Here is a 21933-nt window from a genome sequence, read left to right as displayed (position 1 = left end):
TAATACAGCTTGATCCTGATGGGGGATGTTAACGATCATGAACCATTAATGACATTGTAGCTGTTAATTATTTGTCAGAACATACTTGAAAAATCTGAATTTTCACAAACTTTCAAACGATTAATATGGAATAACGAATAACAAATTTGATATGCTTTATTTCAGAAAATTCAACAGGCAAGATAGCATGTTTGTAGACACTGTATAATTCTGATATTTTCACATTTATGAAACCAATTAAAGATTCACAAACCATTTCATATAGCAATAAGATTTTATAAGATGTTTTTTTTCATAATATTGGTATAATTTTTATTGTTAATGCCTAAAATTTACTAGCAAGTATTACTTCGCGAAGCATTTTTTCATCATTACAAGGAAAGTCCAAAAATATTTTTAAAAGTGTAATGTCATGCAAAATATGATCTCTGTAGTCCACGAAGTCATTCCGTCGAAATATTGTACGTCTTGAAAATTTAAGTTCATTTATAAATTCTTGTCAGATATATGCTTTTCAACTAAGCAGCAGATTTATTCGAACGGAAAAATAAGAAAATGCACTAAATATAGTTGCCTTAACATTTGAGAAGATGTGTCGAGTACATTTTATGTTGATTGGTCAGTACTCTGATCTTTTCAAAAATTAATTATTGTGCAATTATTGTAGAGTTCTCTAACTTGAAAATGATTCAACCTGTGTAACGCTGCCATTGACTGGCTCTTGCTTTATTGAAATTTGTTGCACTTTATCCTTTCTCCTACAGAGGCGATTAAACTGTTCTTTAAGTTGTTCCGAGTTCATTGCTATTGTCAAAACAACACACATTGATACTAATTCCTCAGCTCGAATGAACGTTTGTAGAATCCACCAAGGCCAAGGATCTACAGTGGTCTCGCTAATCCCAAACACACCCACAGCACCGTACAGGTGTGTGGCTACCACCGCCGCCGACGTCACCGACGACACAAAGCATAAGACGACGAGTCTGGTGATGACACTTGAATCTAAAATAAATGAAAAAGTATAACTTGATTTTCTTCATCTTTTTAAGGTAAAAATATAGAACAAATATTTTTAGATGTCATAATTGGTGTCAATTTCTCGGATTGATTGATTGGTTGGTTGATTGTTGGGGTTTAACGCCCGAGCAGCAATATTTCAGCTATATTCAGGTGATGAACATGAAATTGGTGACAAAATGAACATGAAATGATGATAATGATGAAATGAAAAAGGGATGGGACACAAGGGCAACAGGGCCGACAAATTTAGATTAATTGCCACCAGAAAAAGGGAGGTATGGGTAGGGTCAGGCAATTTAGACTCCTGTGGCGGAGCGCAAAGGTTCTCACTCCTATCGAATACCACAGCAGGGTTCTTTAACGTGCGAGGAACGTGGCATCTTTCCCAGCACGGTGCACCACTATGATATTCGGTCAAGTTTTCCGTATTACAGCCTGACAACCCCAGCATGTAACACGCCAGGGGTACCACATTCCACCACCTGGGGCACAACCCAGTTGCTGTGTGGGCAGAGCGTCTAGCCCCCGAATAGATTTCTGAGCACTATTTAGTCGTCTTTTACGACAACCTTAGCGCTGCTGCAGGTCTATTCTTTTGATACCCGGACCTGCACGGGGCTCAATTTCTTGGATATCCTTGATTAACTTGAAATGTTTTCTAAAGCACACGAAAAGCATGTTTTTCATTTGTTATGGACCAACATGACAAACATGTTTCGGACAAATAAATTCATGAAAAATATGTTATGCATATCATATTATATCTATATGTTTCCTTATGAGTTTATATGTAGAGTATGTTTTTTTTTTTATTTTTTAAATTTGGAAACGATTTTAAGTATTAACATGCACAAAAACACAAATTTAAATATCGATCCTAAGCATATGTTTTAAAACATATGAGGACATATGGCGCAAATTTTCCTGTGTATGGGGTGCTGTTTCTAGAAACTATTTTAATATTTTTTGTTTTTCTTGTTTGTGATCTTGAGCAATTCTTTTCTGCATGGTTCTTGAGTTTAGAAGTTTGTCTTGCTTGTGTTGTTTGTCATTTGTTGTCTTTTGTAAGGAGTTCAAGATCGTCTTGACAACCTTTTAAAATCCATGCTTATCTATTCAATTCATTGAAGTGTCATCCGCATTTTAAAAGCAGAAAACAATTCACATTTTGTCCTATTTTATGTAATTGTGAAATTAAGAACTGTCAAATTGACTCGGATGGGAATAATTTGCTATATATCACAGTACAGAGTGTGTCAAAAATATAGGTATAATTTTTTGAGATATATAAAGTTGAATGTATCTTTCAACAACAGTTATATAAATTTGCATATGGTTTATAAGTCAATATACAACAATGCAGCAAACTGCAATATAAAATATAATATTGACCCATAAAATGTTCATTAGCAGAAAACAATTTTCACCAAAATAGAAGGAAATTGGTGTTGCCATATATCACTTAACAGACAAAAATAACTCTATAATACATATGAAACTTAAACACCAGAGCTAATAACTCCCATGGCCACTTCATGGTGTCTAGAATAGGGGCAACTTTTTATGTACCTGTGTATACTGATATTTTGGGGCCAGCTGCAATATGCCGCGTGGTATGAGGGTTTCCTCGACGTTCATTGAAGACCAATTGGTGGCCTTGGGCTGGCATTTTCATCTCGGTGGGGTTGTTGTTACTTTAACATATACACCATACCTATTCTCGTTGTATCATAAAAATATCATTCTTTTATTAGTCGCTGATATAATTACAGGGTAGGTTATATGTTTGAACGCATATCAAAACTGATACCTCTTCCAGAATTACAGATGGTACTCTTCAGATGGCAAACCTCCAAGACGCTTTCAGACCCACGCGGGGAGCAGACCAAAGCGTCAACGCAGCAGCCTAGCCGCTAGTAAGACATTCTCTGACCGAATCCCGCAGGCTGGGCTCTGTCACCAACATCAGTTGGTTTAATAACCACTTACATCGACCGTGCGAGACCCGTAAGTTAATCAAGGTTTAATAAAAAAAAAACAAAAAAAAACAATCATTATCAGAGTGAAATTTGCACATCCCTGCCCAAAAGTTGAAAGTAACCTCTCCCCTCACAGCGAATTTGATTTGTACATGTCCATTACTTCTATCTCAAAGACTATATCGCAATCTTACTCTTATGACTTGTTTGTTTATTTCAATAAAGTGCAGGACACCTCCTTATGTTAAGAATTGAGGGGATGGTAATTAAATACATATTTAAAGTTAAATCTGGGATTTATTTACATCGAACCATGTTCACCAGCTCCTTCACCTTCTAGAATATGTTTATTCAGAAGCAACATTATAAACGAACAATACCCTTTCTCCTCCTGTTAACATTCTCAGTCTAATTTACGGAAAAGGCTTTCCTACAGAACAAATGGTCATTTAATGCCATTGTCATAACCGAATGTGACATTCATGATTTCTACATAAACAGATCATCAAATGGAGGACAATTATAGGAAAATCGGAAAGACTTAATTTTCAGTAATAATGGAGTGCTGAGTTCTTCTTAAAAGTTTAAATTTCCGGTGTAAAGTGTTCAATCAATTATTTAACATCTGTCTTAGTACGAAGTACTGACTCAGAGTCGACCAGAATAATGTGTCCGAATGGAATGACTTGCATGCATCACCGGACTGTTGCTTCTGAGGGAGTGTTATAAATAATATAACAACCTCGAGTGAAAAACAAAAAAAAAATAAAATAAAATATAGAAGCTTTAGAAATGTAAATACAGAGTCATAAAATTCAGACAACACTTTCACAAAAAAATCGTAAGAGTAAAACTAATCGGAAGTTATACCGTCACAATACTGTGACTGACCATGACGTCATTACTTACGACTAATTTTACACTTACGATTTTTTGTGAAAAGGACAACAGACCTGTCTTAAATACAACCAATTTTTCCTTCTTGTATACACGTAGAGACTATAAAAACACAAGTAGTAAACCAGGCCTATGAAACATATGAATCAGAAATATGTAGTGTCTTTGACCAACATGTTCAAATGAAAGAAATAGATATATATATAAAATAACAATAATAATTCGGAAAAAATGGGAAAAATATAAGTGAAAAAGAAACCTAATGAATAAAATTAGGAAGAAATCAGAAAATATTAAGTTTCAAGAGAGATGTATTGTAGGCTGTAAACCGACCGATTTTGGAAAAAAATGAAACCATTTTTCTAAAAATCAAAAGGCACACATGTAAAATAATACTACAAGAGAACGATCATGTAGTAACCAAGAATGATGAGTGATGACCCTAATGTTTTTAATCAAAACAACTGGTTACTAGGAACTAGATTAAACTGACAATGGCCATATATAGATGCCGGGGCCCTGATAATGTATATGCCCTATACAGTAAATTGTTACGAGCCCCTTTGTCTGAATCGGAAAGTGCGTAATGTTCCATGCTAACCGAATATTTCATCTTTTAATGTAACCGTCCCATTCTCATAAAAGCAAAATACACACGTAGAACACATTTGTATGATATTTAAGAGGTATATTTTGATCTCGTTTGAAGCTAGAACTACGAAGCTATAAGGGTAAACACGGCACCGATGTGGAGTAGTAATATACAATTATGCTAATGTAAAGTACTGAAATTACGAGTGCAAAACGTCGCTAACAATATTAGTGATTTAACAGGGCAACATGAGTTGACAAAGTATCAGTCAAACTAATGAAATATGGTCAAAGTTCATTTGTTCCAACAATTACCAAACTTACAACAACAGATTTTCCAGATAGGATAAAGGAATCCTAGGTCACATCTTTATATAAGAAAATTACCTGTTCACCAAGAGTAATTATAGACATGTTAGTATTTTACCAATTCCATGTAATATATTTGATAAAAAAAGTATTGTCCAAACAATTATCTACATTTTTATGTGCATTTTGTGCATTTTGTAAAGGCCATGGGCGCTATACAACTTTATTAAGAATATCAGATGACTGGAAGCATGCCATTGATAATAAGGCCATAGGCGCCGTACAACTTCGTTAAGAATATCAGATGACTGGAAGCATGCCATTGATAATAAGGCCATAGGCGCCGTACAACTTCGTTAAGAATATCAGATGACTGGAAGCATGCCATTGATAATAAGGCCATAGGCGCCGTACAACTTCGTTAAGAATATCAGATGACTGGAAGCATGCCATTGATAATAAGGCCATAGGCGCCGTACAACTTTGTTAAGAATATCAGATGACTGGAAGCATGCCATTGATAATAAGGCCATAGGCGCCGTACAACTTTGTTAAGAATATCAGATGATTGGAAGCATGCCATTGATAATAAGGCCATAGGCGCCGTACAACTTCGTTAAGAATATCAGATGACTGGAAGCATGCCATTGATAATAAGGCCATAGGCGCCGTACAACTTCGTTAAGAATATCAGATGACTGGAAGCATGCCATTGATAATAAGGCCATAGGCGCCGTACAACTTCGTTAAGAATATCAGATGACTGGAAGCATGCCATTGATAATAAGGCCATAGGCGCCGTACAACTTCGTTAAGAATATCAGATGACTGGAAGCATGCCATTGATAATAAGGCCATAGGCGCCGTACAACTTTGTTAAGAATATCAGATGACTGGAAGCATGCCATTGATAATAAGGCCATCGGCGCCGTACAACTTCGTTAAGAATATCAGATGACTGGAAGCATGCCATTGATAATAAGGCCATGGGCGCCGTACAACTTTGTTATTAATAGGATTATTAGATGACTGGAAACATGACTTTTATTACTTTGTATGTATGATTTTAGTTACTCTATGTTCTTTGTTGTGTTTGTCTGTTTTTCCGTGTCTGGTCCCTGGATTACATTATTTTGATTACCGCTATAACCTTGGTTCCCTTGATTACTCTTTGATAATAAAGAACATGCTGCGGCTATCCTAAGAGTAATGAAGGGAACTAAGATTCTAGCGAAAATCAAAATAATGTCATTCAGTGACAAAGACCAGATATGAAAAACAGACAAACGCAACAAAGAACATAAGTTACATGTAACTAAAATAATCATCAAAGTGACAAAAGTAAATGAGCAACTCGGACTCCACTAAAAACTGAGAGCATGCACCAGGTGTACCGGTAGGGTATGCGTCGTCTGCTTTTCTAGAAACACCCTCCGAGTTGCTCAAAAAAAGTGAAGTCCGGGGTAGACGAACGAGGAAAGGAAAACTAGGACACGTTGAACAAATTAGTTTCACTGTGCAGATGGATACACTGTAACGATCCACGAGTTCATGATGACAACCATAAAACTTGTGAAGTGATGACTTCAATAAATACAAAAATACCAATCGCATGATATTGCAAATTTCGATATGCTGTACACGTGTTTCAAGGAGTAACCTGTCATCAGCAGCGATTTGCTGTACACGTGTTTCAAGGAGTACCCTCTAATGCATTTGACTGCGTACCATATGACATTTTGATTTGTAAACTATCAGCACATGTATTAAATAAAATGCTACTGGCATTTGTCGGAACGTAAGCAACAAAATAAACTTGGCATTTGTGTAAGTAGTCTGGCTAAAATTTGCCGCTGTACCTAAAGAGACAGCTTACATATACTAATGAAAATATGTAGTGAGCTATCTTTATAAGGATTGAGTTAACTGCATAAAAAAGTAAAGGTCGATTATGCAGACGGTTTTCTGTTACTTGAATTTTCAGCAAAGGCATAAATTTTGGTCTGTGAGGCAGTACGTTACTTTACACCCATCGATACTTGTAAACAAGTTGATGCTAAATGTATATTTTCAGACTTTTATTGTTATCGACAAAAGGAAAACGTTTTTATTTGTGACGACATGTAAGCACGTAAGCACAGAATAAATCGAACTTGTTGAACAAGTTTAGCTAAGAAACGTTATAGATTATGCGACACAAATCTTGCTATCCTGAATGGCAGATTCCAAGACAACGATTTCACTTACTAAGTGTCTATCAACAAATGGAAAATCCGTTGTAGAATATATCTGCATATCTAATGAGAAAATAGAATCGACAGCAAACTTTAAAGTAAAATCAATGACCAGCCTCACGAACGAAATTGATTTATAACGGACAAAATACCGGACTACTTATTGTTATTATTTCAATACAACGCATTACATAATTTCGGAACAAATAGATAAAAAAACAAAAAAATACAATTTCAATCAAATGCCTAACTATTTTCTCAGAAATGACGAAATTCAGCAAAAAATTCATAAAACTACAAAAAAATTGAAAATAATAACATACCATGGTGGAACTAAGTGCGTGAATCAGGAAGGTCATGGTTACGATTAATGAACAAGCGGAAGCACGACAATGCTTAAAAAATGTCAATTATTACGAACGAAGGACTTTCGATAGACTGATCTGAAAATACAAAAATAACTCCTGTTAAACGAACAGCAGAAACTCGAAAACAAAATTGGTAGTGTAAATAAAAAAAAGCCCTATTGAATGTCATTGGAAATATTGAAATATCAACAAAAAGAAAAATTCGATTCCTTAAGCCGTTATTAATGATAATTTTTTAGGTTGCATGCATTAACTTTATACACTACATTTCCACACAATCTCATAAAACAAAAATTCACATATCTTATCAAATGGTGACTTAATAAATAAGGATGTGAATATATTTGTCCTTCTAGGTCATTCTTTAGTAACGAAAAACATAAAAAAATAGAAAAACTACGGTAATTGGACTTCTTTTGATATGTTTACAGAACTTTAATTTCTGTTAGTCAACATTTTCGTACGCTTTTGTGAAACCGTTTATCGTCAAGTAATTGGAATTCCCATCAGGACCGATTGTGCTCCACTTATCGCGGACCTCTTTCTGTACTGTTGCGAATCATAATTTATGGCTAGAATGAGTAAAGACCTTTCCAAACAAAAAATCACAACATTTTTAAACCGTTACAAAGAACTCGCTCTCAAATACTGATGTAGGATTAATACGTGCGAGTATCTCTCATCCTTTGTTTTATTGTAATATTCTACACAAATCACGGAAAGCTCGATACTTACCCAATTGGTTAACTAAACCGTTGAGCAGGCGCATTTGTAATGGATATAGTTATGATATTGTTGTTAAAGATAACACATTCGGTATTAACATTGATTCGCTGATATGGTCTATGTAGAAATTTATATTTTTAAAGCAGGTTTTGGCATGACATGGGTTATGTCCTTACTGCATGATTTATGATGTACCATGATTCTCAATCCCGCATGGGAAGAATTGGGATTAACTTTACATATGAAGGGGACATAACTTTTTGTAAGTTTAAACTGGTCTGGAGTTGGCATGTCAGTTAACTGCTAGCAGTCCTTAGTTTGTACACATGTGTTTATATTCAGTTTCTTTATTTCCGTTGTAAGAAGGGACTCAGACTTTTTTGAACTGATTTTTAGGTATTATTAATTGTGTAATATTTTTGCGCATTGGCCAGATTTTAAAGGAGAAGTATACTTTAACCCCGCCACATGTTTGCGCCTGTCCCAAGTCAGGAATTTCTGGCCTCTGTATGTCTTTGTTATTTGAGTATATAGGAACAACTCTTTCGCTGTGCCTGTGTATAATGCTGTTTTAGGATTGGCTGTAGCCTGCCCTGTGGTATGATGATTTCCTCGTCGTTCAATGAAGAAGACGAGTAGGAATACCGTAAAAGTCAACCGCAACGGGGTAATATATTGATCATTATAAAAAGGGACATAAGGAAATAACGGGAATCAATATACAAATTTAATACACCGAATCAATACATGTACGATATTAAAATAGCCTCATACAAATTTAAAACAATGAAAGAAACCTTTTAATTTGGATAAATCCTCTCCAGAATGACTACTTTTCCTTTATGATTTCAAGTACACTCTTTCCCCAAAGATGTTTTGTTTTGTAGTAGCTTTTTACAAACAAAACCTTCCATACAAGAAGTCACGATGAATTAAATTGCAAATCAACAAACGTAATATATGGACTAGAATGCAACTTATGTGGTTTAGTATATGTCGGAGAAACGCAAGAACGATTAAATAAAAGAATGTGCCGTCATCGTTCGGGAATTAACACCACCAAATTCCCGACAGTTTATCAACACTTTAATCAACAAGATCATTCAATCCTCTCTATAAAAGTTCGTATTTTAGAAAAAAATACCATCCTACGAACAGTCTCGTTCTAAGTAAAAACTATCGTAGAGAAAGAGAGGAGTACTGGATATGCAGACTAGGTACGGCAATACCTTACGGATGCAAGGACAACATCAGAAGTATAGGAAACCTTTCAAGCCAATATAACAATAGCATAAATGTGATGAATTTATTTGACAAAACTCCAAGACGGGAAAGGAGTCATGGCCATCATACGTCACGTTAGTTACATGATATCTCCATAAATGGTCTCCTTCCCTTCATACAAAAACCTGTTGGACTTCATCACATTAGAACTAAACTATACCTCTCACTCTAATAGACTCCCTTTACAAAACAAGTCTTGACACTCCTGTTTCTGGGCCCACCTCACCTTTATACAGACTTGTTGCCATCATTTTGGATATTGGTTTCCACAGACTCTTTAAACCAGTTTGTGTGAAAAGTCAAGATGAAGAAAAAACAATCATTTCTTCCACCACCTTTTGTCAACTAAGGTATAGATGTAATTAATTTGGCTAACATTCTCCATCACAAAAACTTTACCAACAAAATTCCCCCATATTTCAAAGACAAATCCATACCAATTATTTCATATTCCTATACTTCACCCATTGCATCGAAAATTTTCAATTATAAAAGGTTATTGCAGAACCTCGAGATTGAGGACTTCAAGGCTAAACCACCTGAATGTTCTTGCAAAAACTCTCCATTCAAATATGGTCCTTCTGGTCACGTCGTTACGAATCTCTGCGTAATATTCTTTCTAAAGGTCCCAAGTACCGTGAACCACGCTCCATAAATTGGAATTATAACGTTAAAGTTCTTACAGATGCCGTCGAGGACTATGCAAGAAAATAGATAAAACGAGAACAAGAAGACATTGATTCTCTGTTAGAATGGTTCAAGGCCGTGGGGTCTTTAATTTTGAAACGAATGAAAGTTTTAAGTAGGTCAATGAGTGCCAAGTCTACATCAGTTTTCAAAGACCCGATGTAGCAAAAACATTGTCTACTATACATGAAAGGTATGTTGTCGTACCAGCAGACAAAGCCCAAAACAACATTGTTTTTGCAAAACGTTTTAAAATAATAGCAGTGATAAGACCTATACTGCTACCACATTCTCCAAAGAAGAGATTGTAGAAAAGCATAAATCTGTGCTATCCTTTTTTGGTCTCTCTACCAAGGACGGTGATTGTGATTTACCGTCTATGTACTGGATTCCTAAACTCCACAAGAATCCATACAAACAACGTTTCATAGCTGGATCTGCAAAATGCACCACCAAACCTCTTTCAAAACTTATAACTTCTATACTCACAACTGTCAAAGAGGGTCTGCAGTCTTACCACAACACTCCCGTAGTGGTATTAATTCAATGTGGATCCTGAAAGATCTTTTGGAGACTATCAAATCAAGACTATTATCTGAATATAATAGCATTCAAACCTATGATTTTTCAACACTGTATACTTCTATTCCCCATACTCAGTTAGAATCTCGACTTAAAACATTATACATCGTTGTTTTTCCAAAAAAGATGGTACACCTAGATACAAATATATAGTTCTTGGTAGAGATTCCTCATACTTTGTAAGAAATAATTCCAATGATGTTTACAAAATGCTGGAATTTTTAATCGACAACATATTTGTCCAGTTTGGTGGACGTGTTTTTCAACAAACGGTCGGCATTCCATTAGGGACAACTTGTGCTCCTTTACTTGCTGACATATTCCTTCACTCTTATGAGGCTGACTTCATAGCTGATCTGATCCGAAAGAAAGAATATCGTTTGGCTAGATATTTGATCTCAGTTTCCGCTATATAGATGACGTATTATCTTTAAACAATCCTAATTTCGGAGATTTGATACATCGCATCTACCCCAAAGAACTTGAGATAAAGGATACTACAGACAGTGTGAAGTCAGCCTCATATCTTGACCTACACTTAGAAATCGATGGTAAAGGAAAACTATTGACCAAACTTTACGACAAACGTGATGACTTTTCATCCAGAATTGTCAACTTTCCTTTCATCCGTGGCAAAATCCCTTCAGCACCTGCGTATGGAGTGTTCATATCACAACTCATACGCTATGACAGATTTTGCCGAAACTACACAAACTTTTTGTATCGCGCTAGAACTCTAACAAATAGGCTTCTGGTGTGCCATCTGCACCATGAAAAACTGATTTATTCAACGGGTCTTTTCTTTTCCTCATTTGTCTATCCCGAACTTGATTTTTTATGAGCAACTCGGCGGGTGTTTCTAGAAAAACAGATGACGCTTACCCTACCGGTGCACCTGGTTCATGCTCCCAGTTTTCAGTGGAGTCCGATTTGCTCATTTACTTTTGTTACTTTGTATGTATGATTTTAGTTACTTCATATTCTTTGTTGTGTATGTCTGTTTTCCATGTCTGGTCTTTGTCCCTGGATTACATTCTTTTGATTACCGCTATAACCTTGGTCCCTTGATTACTCTTTATTCATTTAGCATTTTTTCATGTTTTTCTTTTGGATCCCTTAAAGGAAATCCGATCCTATGGTTTAGTCCTTTCTGCTTCCAACTTGGACAATTGCCTGTTATATGTGCGCTGTAGCTTTAGCAAAGTTAACTATACTACAAACTTAATCCAGACCTTACCAAAAGAAACAATTAGCTAAATAATGCCACGCAGGATTGTTCATTAATTATTACTTGAGAAATTTCATACAAATTAAACATCATTGCAGGGATGGCTTAGTCAAGATTTCTCGGTTTATGTGGCATGCAGTGCAATTGTAGACTCGTCTTTTTTAAAATTTAACCTCTTATTGCAAAATGATATATAACGACAAAAATAAACAGAGTGAAAGACTATCTGAACATCCACGGATCCCTTGAACAGGTCTTTATTTTAGAAGGAAGCAAATATTAAGAATATTTTTTTAAAATGCATCCCTTCATCTAGTAGAACAGAAATTGTAACTGCAATTACCTCATTAAAAACCACTGAATTGTTCGGTGAACTTAGACAAACAAAATGCCGACCATCTACGGCAGCTGAATTATACAGATCTAGATTTTACACATCTTTACGGAGATATAATTCATTGAAATGTACAAAAAGTACGAATTAGGAGACTGTACAAAATGTAATGGTGCGGTATCCATAGGTTTTAGTGTGCAAAATCTTGGCAAAACTGGTCATATAAAGATTATTGAGAGCTAAGAAAAATGCAATAAACTGCGAAGAAAATTATTTATCAACTTTGTTGTTGTCCGAAAGAAAAGACAATTAAAGGCTAACAGCAATGCAATGAATTGTAAAGAAAATTATTCATAAATTTTGTTGTTTTTTTTTAAAGACTTTAAACAATTTGCATTGATAATATGGCATACAAATTGATTCATTTTTAATACTATCATGCCGTGTTAATAGCGATTCTACTTTGAAGTAAAACAAAGATATACCACATCATCACTTTAGTTCAGTCTTGTTACAGTTTGGATAATGACCAAAAAAAAAAAAAAAAAACGAAAAAAAACTGATAGCCATCAGATGAAAAAAAAAATCCAAATAAAAGATTTTAGCAAATTATTGTTTTGCTAACCAATAGAAACAAGAAAAGACAACTGCGTCAGTAACTTTAGCCAAGAATAAAGTATAAAAATATTATTACATATACATACCTATGTAGCACTATGCTCTAAATAATCAGTAGTAAATAGATAACCAGTAAAACAACATACACAAGAATAACAACAAAGCTATGTTTTATCAACAATATGTACTTCAGCATTTGAAACCTAAGAGTTGAGGTACATCATAAAAATTCCGGTTATAAAACTCAACAAAACTTTACCAGAACAACAAAACAACAAAGCCATGGTTTCAAAATATTCAACAGATGGAAGTAGATTGCTCGTGTTTTAAAAACAGACCAGTATAAGTCAGAGACTATCGAAAACGATGAGAAAAAATGTAAAAAAGTGCCTATATATTAAATTTGTAGCTTTGAATGACCTGATTGACGACTATAGAGTATCGGTTCCCAACATCAAAAACGATCTCTCTCCATCATACTGTCATCCTTCACCAACTATTTCCTTTCAAAGACCATCAAATTGGATATACATGTATTGAAAGAATCAACATTTGTTAACACTGCAATAGTCTGGTCCCGGTTTGCAGCACTTGTACTATTTTTTCTGTAAAGACTACTTTTGATCCAAAACGAAAAAAAAATAAACGAAACAAAACAACAACAAAAACTGAAAATTAAAAAGGTATAGAAATACCCTAACAAAATCAAAGATAAAAATAATAATTTATGAAATATCTCACCGAGTAAGCGACCGGCTGTGCTGTTTTGTCTCATTTTTATGCCAACAAACATGTAACCGATTGCCAGTACCAACCCGTACAGTATGAAAAGTGCTTGACAAACCACAAGCATTGCTTTTGCAGACGTTTCATAAAATACTATAAAATCCGAAGTCATTACTATTCCAATGTGAATTACGGTAATTGTAAGTATCATAGAAACTTTTTGGAATTTTGGAGGTCCAATGTCCATTTTTGTAGTGTCTAGTAACACTAGAAACACTAGACTGAATGATGAGGTCAGGAAAGGTAGGCCTATTGACCAAATGATTCTTGCCGTCAAAAACGGTACATTGCCATATGCATAGTATGGCTCTATGAATAATGATAATGCTCTTGATGCGTTAAATAAAATCACCATTATCAAGAGCGAAAATGTCAATTTTCCTTTCCTCAATTTGATTGTTTTAACAATAGCCATTACACATAAGAATGCAAAAATAAACGCAACTGCATAAAATATTCCAAAGATATACACGTGCAAAGGCCATGCCACGCCCCATTCGCCAAAAGCAGTGTTCCATTCCGGTTCTGGTTCTGGCCAAGATTTCGCTTCATGTTCGTCATCAATCAAAATTAAATTTTCCGGAAGAGAGCCAGGTTCAAACTCTGGTTCCCCAATTATTTCTGGTTCGGCTGCTGAAATTTCACTAACCAGTTCGGCGGAAGGTTCCGTCTCAGCCATTTATTTTTATCGAGTCAAATTGTTTTCCAAGTATATAATTGTGATTATAACAATCAAATGGTAAACATAGATGTTTTAAAACTGCACATTATATGATTTAACTATCACACACCATTATATCAAATCAGTTCAGTAAGGACTAATCCTTTGTTTAATCTGTTGGAAATTGACACAATCTCAATTTCAACATAAGAAAACTAATGTAAGTTCCAAATATCAGTAGTATTAAATCCTACTGGATACTGCTTAATCGATTATCTGTTCACATCAATCGATTCACATCACTTTACCTCAAAGTACCGCATAGTAATTATTCGTTTCTAAAGATACAGAATTTAAATGAGTTGAGATATTATGAAGCAAATAGCCTTAAAGGAAATATTTGTTTATTTAATATCTATTTCGTAGATCAGGTGAGATGGAAATTTTGTCCATCTCTTGTTTATTTTCAAAACAATACACAATGATATAATATTAAACACTGTCTTCATTTCATTCGAAAGTAAACTACGTGTAATCTTGCCAAAAGTTATGAAATAAACTTTTGTTTTGATATTTATCAATGAGTTTCCCTGTTAAACAGGGTACAAATCGCAAAAATAAATAGTAGCGGAATATAACTTAAAAAATATATATGCGCCATATTAAGTTGAAAAGAGTACTATGTTTTCCTGTATCAATGTGTCAGTTTGTTCAGTTTTAAGCTGACAACACAGTGGTAATTATGTTTAATAAATGAACAAACAAACTGCATGTCGACCTATTTTAAGAAAACTGAAACAGATACTATTGGTTATTAATGATAAATACCAAATCTGCATTAGCGACCACTTGTATTCAACAAAAAACGTGTGTAAAAAACTATGATTTAGATATTCCTTTATTGTGCATTCTATGTAATATTAATCTGTATATAAAGACAACCTATCTTAACTGATGAAGATTTTACTCTCCCTTGGAAGGTCACTTAAGACAGGTTTGACTGTATGTCTTTGTGTATTATTAATATTTTCATCACATTCCTATATGAAAATGGTTTAAAATGCCGCGAAATATGAAAAAATAGATAGGAAAAGAATGATAAATATCGAGTATGACGATGAGATATCCAAATAATTCTTTTATCGGAAATAGATTAGTTACAATAAGATTTTTTCTGAAGTTCTTTTTTCAAAAACATTCTAGATCAAAAAAGGAAATTATTTGATATGAATGATATAACACTCACATGTGGGAACATTAAAACCAAATCTATGTTTTAAAAATAAATGTTCTATTCCATTGCAACAAATAAATCATCGATGACACAAATATTCAATTAGCACCAAAGTGCTACTTAAGTAATTTACTTCATTAAATGCATTTATGTAGACGACAAACATTCGTTTTAATAGTTTCTTTGGATTTTTGAACCTCAATTTAAGCTTAACTTCTTAAATGATGCATGACAGAGTACAAACTAAAAATCGTTAACAGCATTAAGAGCTTCTCAATACTTTTGTTTATCTAAATATTTCTTTGATCTTTACGAATTACATGTATAGATAAGGGAGTAAGAACAGACAATTGAACCTGATAATAACTCCGAAAAATATGAATCTAAATCTGCAAACCACACGAATACTATGATTTCTTTTCGATTGTTTCCTTTTTATTTGCTAATACTACAGAAGTAAAACATTTTCAACTAACTCTAAGCTCTCTACAGAAACAGTTGAGCTATAAACATATGTATGTTAAAAACGAGCTATCCCGGAACCGATTCGTATATATAAGCAACTCGGTGAGTGTTTCTAGAAGAGAACGCTTAGTCTACCGGTGCATAGATTCGTATATCTTGTTAAAATGACCGATTTTGGTTTTTATTAATTAATTGTTCTTTCATTCACAAAATATTTAATTCTGGTTTGTTTGCAATTCAATTTGTTTAAATGATTTATATTTCTTTTTCGGTTCTGCTTTTGTTTTCTCACTTTTTTCATGTTTTAGTGTTCTTATTTTATTTTGCAATTGTATATAAAAAGTTTTTTTCTCTTCATCATTTTTAGCATGTGTATTGGTAAGCAACACACGATTTTACGTCTTGGTATTGTGTCAATAAATGTAATTTCTTCATTCAATTTTGTTTTATTTTTGTCGTGTCAATATCTTTAGTTTCGTCTTTAAGTCACATATCTTCATTTTACATCATTCTTATATATATAGAAGCTAATCCAGAAGCAAATTCTAATACAAATCCCATGCTATTCCATCAGTTAGTTCTTCAATACACCAATTAATAGATTTTTTTAATGCAGTACAAATGCAGTTTTTATTTCTTTTTATAATGTTTTCTTTTTGTTTAGTATCTTCATTTTAATTTGGAAACTGGTCTTCAACCAGAAGCAGGCCTGGAATATGCAGACAAATCAATTTTTACTAAAATTGCAATTTTTGAAAAGAAATTTCAAGGGAAAAAAATGGCATGAAAAATATAACGTTATATTGAACATTTTTTGTTGGAATTAGCATCTTCCTACGATTTCAACGAATGGTAATTTTTTTTTTGTGCTGTGAAGATGTTTTTGGAGTGAAAATCTAACTTTTAGTAAAGAAAAATCCAAACAAAACCAACACACATAAAATAAAACAACATAAAAAACGGATAATAACGCGTAAAATAGTAGACCTTGTGCTCTGCAACGAAGTGTAAATCTAAAATGGTTACTTTTCTTGTTTTGATGAAATTTGCATCTTTTGTTCTTGTTCTATCTTCAAGACATTTCACCCTAAAACAGTTTTAAAACCGTTTATACTAAGAATTGCTTTTTATTACCCAACTATGTGACTAACACCCTGCTGCTTGTCATCAGTAATGAAAGATGATGTTACAACAAGACTTCCATTATTAGGTTGAGGTTGTATGCCTAGAAGTTTACACATCATTGGATAGATGTCAATAGTCTGGAATATGGGAGCCTCATAGTTAACTGTGATATTCGGTCCACTAGCCAAGAATATAGGTTTCATGCTTGGTAACGTATTGTCATATCCATGATTCCCTTTTACTGAATCCGAAATTGCAACAGCTACAGTCCTATTCTAAAAAAAGATGGTTAAAGCTTGTTTAAACGTGGTCTTTTTTACAGTAAAATTAACATTACATGTCTTACTTAATCTATATCAAGTAATTTGATATTGGCAATACTCATTTCCCCGTATGCTTAATCTTTGAAAAATATTTACTTGTATATTACAAATTTAAAAACTACAACATAATAACCCGATAAAGTAAATTATATTTTGGCGTACCAATCCTATGCTCCAGCCTTCCTCTGCAAGCAAGAAAACAGGAAACACTCTTCTGTTGTGCTTAAAATGCCACCGTTCAGGTAGATCTTTTTTTTTGAATGCTGTGATATGGGGTGCTTGGCGGAGGCTAATTAGAACTTCGTCCAACTTATTATCTTCTGGCTTAATATGGATGTAAGGGCCTTCACCAATACTACGTTCGATAAGCCCAACGTCAACATAGTCACTTAAATCAACTACCGAATTTTTCATATCTACTGATGTCATTCCGTGATCACTGGTAACAATAACATTAACTTTTGACCAAAGATGCAACGAGTCAAAGTAGTACAAAAGATAACCAAGGGATCTGTCCAAATTCTCCACAGTTTTCCGCATTTCAGGGGATAATGGACCGTAGCCATGACCTGTCATATCCGGCTGCGGAAAGTATAGAGCCACAAAATCAAAATGCCAGACTGAAAGCCATCGAATAGCTTTATCTATTCTATACTTATCCGTTATTGTTTCATTGTATGGTATGAATAAATTTGGTCTGTACCCATGAATCTCAACTTCTGCACCGGGCCATGATACTGAGCCACAAGAACGTCCTTTTCGCCGAAGGGTGACCCAGATGGGCTCTGCAGCGTCCCACCATTTACTTTCGGTTGTGTAAAAATTAAATGTTTCGTCAAATAACGGATCATACATATCGTTTCCAACCACCCCATGACTTTCTGGGAACAAACCTAAAATCAGTACAATACTGGAAGGAATCGTAAACTTATACAGTATAGAAACACCCTCTATTACAGGGTCGTCTTATCCAGTTGTAAAGAAGGAATTTATTTCAAAATGTCCATTTAAAACTTAATAATTGCTAATGTGAAGCTAGCGACAAATTTAAACTTTGCACTCGTGTTTTATGAGAATTTTGTCTTGCTAACTTCATAGGCAAGCTTCAGACAGCTTTGCAAAAACTGCTAAGCAATAAGCAATAAACATTCTTAAAATTGTTCACGGCACTCCAATGGTATCATAAAAGGAATTGGATTTAAGAAACTTTGATATACTCAGATTTAAAATATATATATCGTTGGGAATTTTTCAGACCATTCTATAAGTTTACGTTATCTTCTCTGTATCAATTTGATCCGATGGAGCAGTGTAGCGAAAAGAGTCGTCACATTCTGAGACGTTTGTGTAATATTGATTTGTTGTGACATGCATCATTAATTTGATCATCTATCTTACATGATAACACCTAGATGAACTGTCCCGTACTACCATACATCGTGTACTAAGTTTTTAGTGGAGTCCGAGTTGCTCATTTACTTTTGTTACTTTGTATGATTTTAGTTACTGTATTTTCTTTGTTGTGTATGTCTGTTTTCCATGTCTGGTCTTTGTCCCTGGATTACATTCATTTGATTACCGCTATAACCTTGGTTCCCTTGATTACTCCTTTAGAGACCTAGATTAATTCTACGAGGAGGAATGACCCGGCCAGCGAAAGCTATATTTTTATATAGCCTAGCTGGCCGAGTGGTCTAGGGCGCTGGACTTAGTGCAGGCGGTGTTGCCATAGATGTCATAGCGCTACGAGTCCCGCGGAGGGAACGACCAAAAATTTGCTTCGCAAATTTGACAGTTCTAACATCGTTGGGAATTTTTCAGACCCTTCTATAAGTTTACGTTATCTTCCCTGTATCAATTTGATCCGATGGAGCAGTGTAGCGAATAGAGTCGTCACATTCTGAGACGTTGTATAATATAGATTTGTTGTGACGTGCATCATTAATTTGATCCTCTATCCTACATAATAACACCTAGATGATTTGTCCCGTACTACCATACATCGTGTACTAAGTTACAGCCCTAGATTAATCCTTCGAGGAGGAATGACCCGGCCAGCGAAAGCTATATTTTTTATATAGCCTAGCTGGCCGAGTGGTCTAGGGCGCTGGACTTAGTGCAGGCGGTGTTGCCATAGATGTCATAGCGCTACGAGTTCGAGTCCCGCGGAGGGAACGACCAAAAATTTGCTTCGCAAATTTGACAGTTCTAACATCGTTGGGAATTTTTCAGACCCTTCTATACGTTTACATTATCTTCCCTGTATCAATTTAATCCGACGGAGCAGTGTATATGTATATATTGGACCATAATATGTGTAGAGTCTTGGGAAATACATATAGGACTATGAGATGAATATTTATCGGAATATATAAGTCTCATCGTCGAATTGTTTGTAGTCGCTATTTGGGACACTTCTCGAAATTTAGGAATAAACAAACGAATATGTCTTCCTTCGGGTTTTTCCTTTGCGTATTCATTTTAACATTTCCGTTGTCATTTATAATCTTAAGTGTCACAAACCGACTTTAGACCGATGATAATAACGTACATGTATGTGATACAATTAACGCTTATGGCGTCCTCATTTTTTATGCAGACGGTAAGTACTTTTAGCTTGGATAGCATTATAAAGAGCGGAGCATACTGATTTCAAAGTGATCAGAATATCATTATCGGATCACCAAATTGAATTTTGTAATAAAAATGCACTATTTTTGAGTATACATATATATGAAATGTAATTTCATCACAATATCAAAATATTTGTTCATTAAAGATTTACTCTGTTTATTTTTTCCTAATATCATTATTCTTTTAGAAACAAGTGTACACACCTTTTCCATATCAAAAGTTACATTATTCACCAATTTACACAACAACATAATTGTTTTCAACAAAATATAATAATGCTTTCCGGTAAAATGCTTGCATATCAATTAAGTGTTTGATCAGCCCTTTGAGAGAGCAGTACTTTACAGAATTTGTAGTCATGGTAATTCCACAGGGGAAAAGTATGGAACTTTTGTGTCAAAACAATGTGCGACAAACAATAACAAGACAAATTATTACTAAATGCAATTAATGGAATATGAGAAACTGCATTTCTATCCAGATGTCATAACTATCTATATGTGATTGAAATCCATCCGTTACCATGGTTATCATGCAAGATTTCGAAAATTTGATTATAGAATGACTTTTACCTTTCAAACTATCAAAGTTTTCCAAGCTTAGATTATTAAAGAATATTTTAGTCTGTTTTTGTTGCCAGGTCAAGGTTAAAGAATGTTTTGTTAAGAAATATATAAAGGTACATACCTGTGACGATTGAGTAGTGGTTTGGGTGCGTTTCAGTTGGGAACACGTTGTTCAGATATTCTGTTTTTGTGCCACTTTTTGCTAATCGGGCAAAATTAGGGATATTAAACATTTTCAAATAATCCCATCTGAAACCATCCATAGATACCAGTAATAGTTGATTGGCTTTTATGACATTACACAAAATTAATATGAAAGCAAGCCTTAACATTATAATGCAATTTATACTTCGTAAGCAAGATTGTCATTCTGATAAGAATTTGAACAACAGGTTGATGTCTAAATGATAATAGTTTTCACCTGTAATAGAAATTGTGTATTAAAGTAAGCGTACTACCAGCAAGTCCTAAAAAATCCTTGTTTTTTTAGCTAAAGTTTCGAAATTATTTTAAGTATATTTCATATATCACTGGTTATCCCATTATCATCGTTTTTTAGAAGTTAATGTCATACTTTGTTTACTTCCAACAAGAGCCGCGATACTTTAAGTAAGTTTCGGCTTTCTTTTATACAGTATCGATAGCAAAAAAAAATACAAATTTTGCCGGTCCACACATACTTGTTTACAACGGTAAAATTGTGCTGAAAGGTTTAATTTATGACCTTACTCTACGACATATACAATGATTATTCAACTTGTTTATTTTTGTTTTCGGTTAAAACGTTTTTATATTATGTTTATTCGACATCTAAATCTACTAATACATTTATATATTGCTATATTTTACAATCATAAATTCTTAATCCTATACCTACAAGTTTGTGTGTCCTGAAAAGCGCTAAAAAGTCCAGTGTATATTTTATCCCCATTATACGCTTTTTTCAAATGACCAATCTGATTAACCAATCAGATTTTCATTTTCAGCATAAATATCGAACAGAAAGATTATTTGTAGACATCAGGGTCCAATGATGATGACTGAAATGTGACAACAGGTTACAGAGACCATCCATATACACTATATAGGTAACAAAGTATAATAAAAAAAAGAAAGAAAGAAAAAAATTACTGCATACACAATCTAAACACTTGCAACGAAAGAAACCGGGAGTGACAACAGGTGCCCCGGTAGAAATGTGCAACATTTCAAAACCACATTTTCAAGAAAATAGACTTTTTCTACATTTAAATTTCTTTCTTTTGAAACGAAAAAAATG

The 21933-nt window shown here is 34.2% G+C and overlaps 2 protein-coding genes across 2 annotated transcripts; both read right to left on the bottom strand.

The window, feature by feature from the left end:
• Window positions 1–184: 184 nt before the first annotated feature.
• Window positions 185–14626, bottom strand: LOC148616508 (uncharacterized). The gene is made up of 2 exons (XM_088581600.1): window positions 13602–14626; window positions 185–1005 (listed from the first exon to the last, which is right to left on the bottom strand). The coding sequence occupies exons 1-2, from the start codon at window positions 14323–14325 to the stop codon at window positions 674–676; spliced, it is 1056 nt and encodes a 351-aa protein (XP_088437726.1). The 5' UTR covers window positions 14326–14626; the 3' UTR covers window positions 185–673.
• Window positions 14627–17113: 2487 nt separating this feature from the next.
• Window positions 17114–21014, bottom strand: LOC148616507 (ectonucleotide pyrophosphatase/phosphodiesterase family member 5-like). The gene is made up of 3 exons (XM_088583613.1): window positions 20776–21014; window positions 17617–18347; window positions 17114–17406 (listed from the first exon to the last, which is right to left on the bottom strand). The coding sequence occupies exons 1-3, from the start codon at window positions 20984–20986 to the stop codon at window positions 17137–17139; spliced, it is 1212 nt and encodes a 403-aa protein (XP_088439739.1). The 5' UTR covers window positions 20987–21014; the 3' UTR covers window positions 17114–17136.
• Between the last annotated feature and the right edge of the window lie 919 nt (window positions 21015–21933).

The sequence above is a fragment of the Perna viridis genome, chromosome 5, assembly GCF_037379345.1.
Source record: "Perna viridis isolate PV_CMFRI_1.1 ecotype Kerala chromosome 5, ASM3737934v1, whole genome shotgun sequence".
Classification (NCBI taxonomy): domain Eukaryota; kingdom Metazoa; phylum Mollusca; class Bivalvia; order Mytilida; family Mytilidae; genus Perna; species Perna viridis.
Note: the sequence above shows the minus strand (reverse complement) of the source record. Positions and strands in the feature narration are given on the sequence as shown.

What these genes read in the sequence shown, in the direction of transcription:
- LOC148616508 (XM_088581600.1), bottom strand. Translation starts at nt 14,325, where the DNA reads ATGGCTGAGACGGAACCTTCCGCCGAACTGGTTAGTGAAATTTCAGCA. An exon ending in CACAGCCGGTCGCTTACTCG is followed by an intron (nt 1,006 to 13,601) that starts GTGAGATATTTC and finishes CATTTATTTTAG; the next exon opens with ATTCAAGTGTCATCACCAGA.
- LOC148616507 (XM_088583613.1), bottom strand. Translation starts at nt 20,986, where the DNA reads ATGTTAAGGCTTGCTTTCATATTAATTTTGTGTAATGTCATAAAAGCC. An exon ending in CCACTACTCAATCGTCACAG is followed by an intron (nt 18,348 to 20,775) that starts GTATGTACCTTT and finishes TACTGATTTTAG; the next exon opens with GTTTGTTCCCAGAAAGTCAT. An exon ending in AAGGCTGGAGCATAGGATTG is followed by an intron (nt 17,407 to 17,616) that starts GTACGCCAAAAT and finishes ATCTTTTTTTAG; the next exon opens with AATAGGACTGTAGCTGTTGC.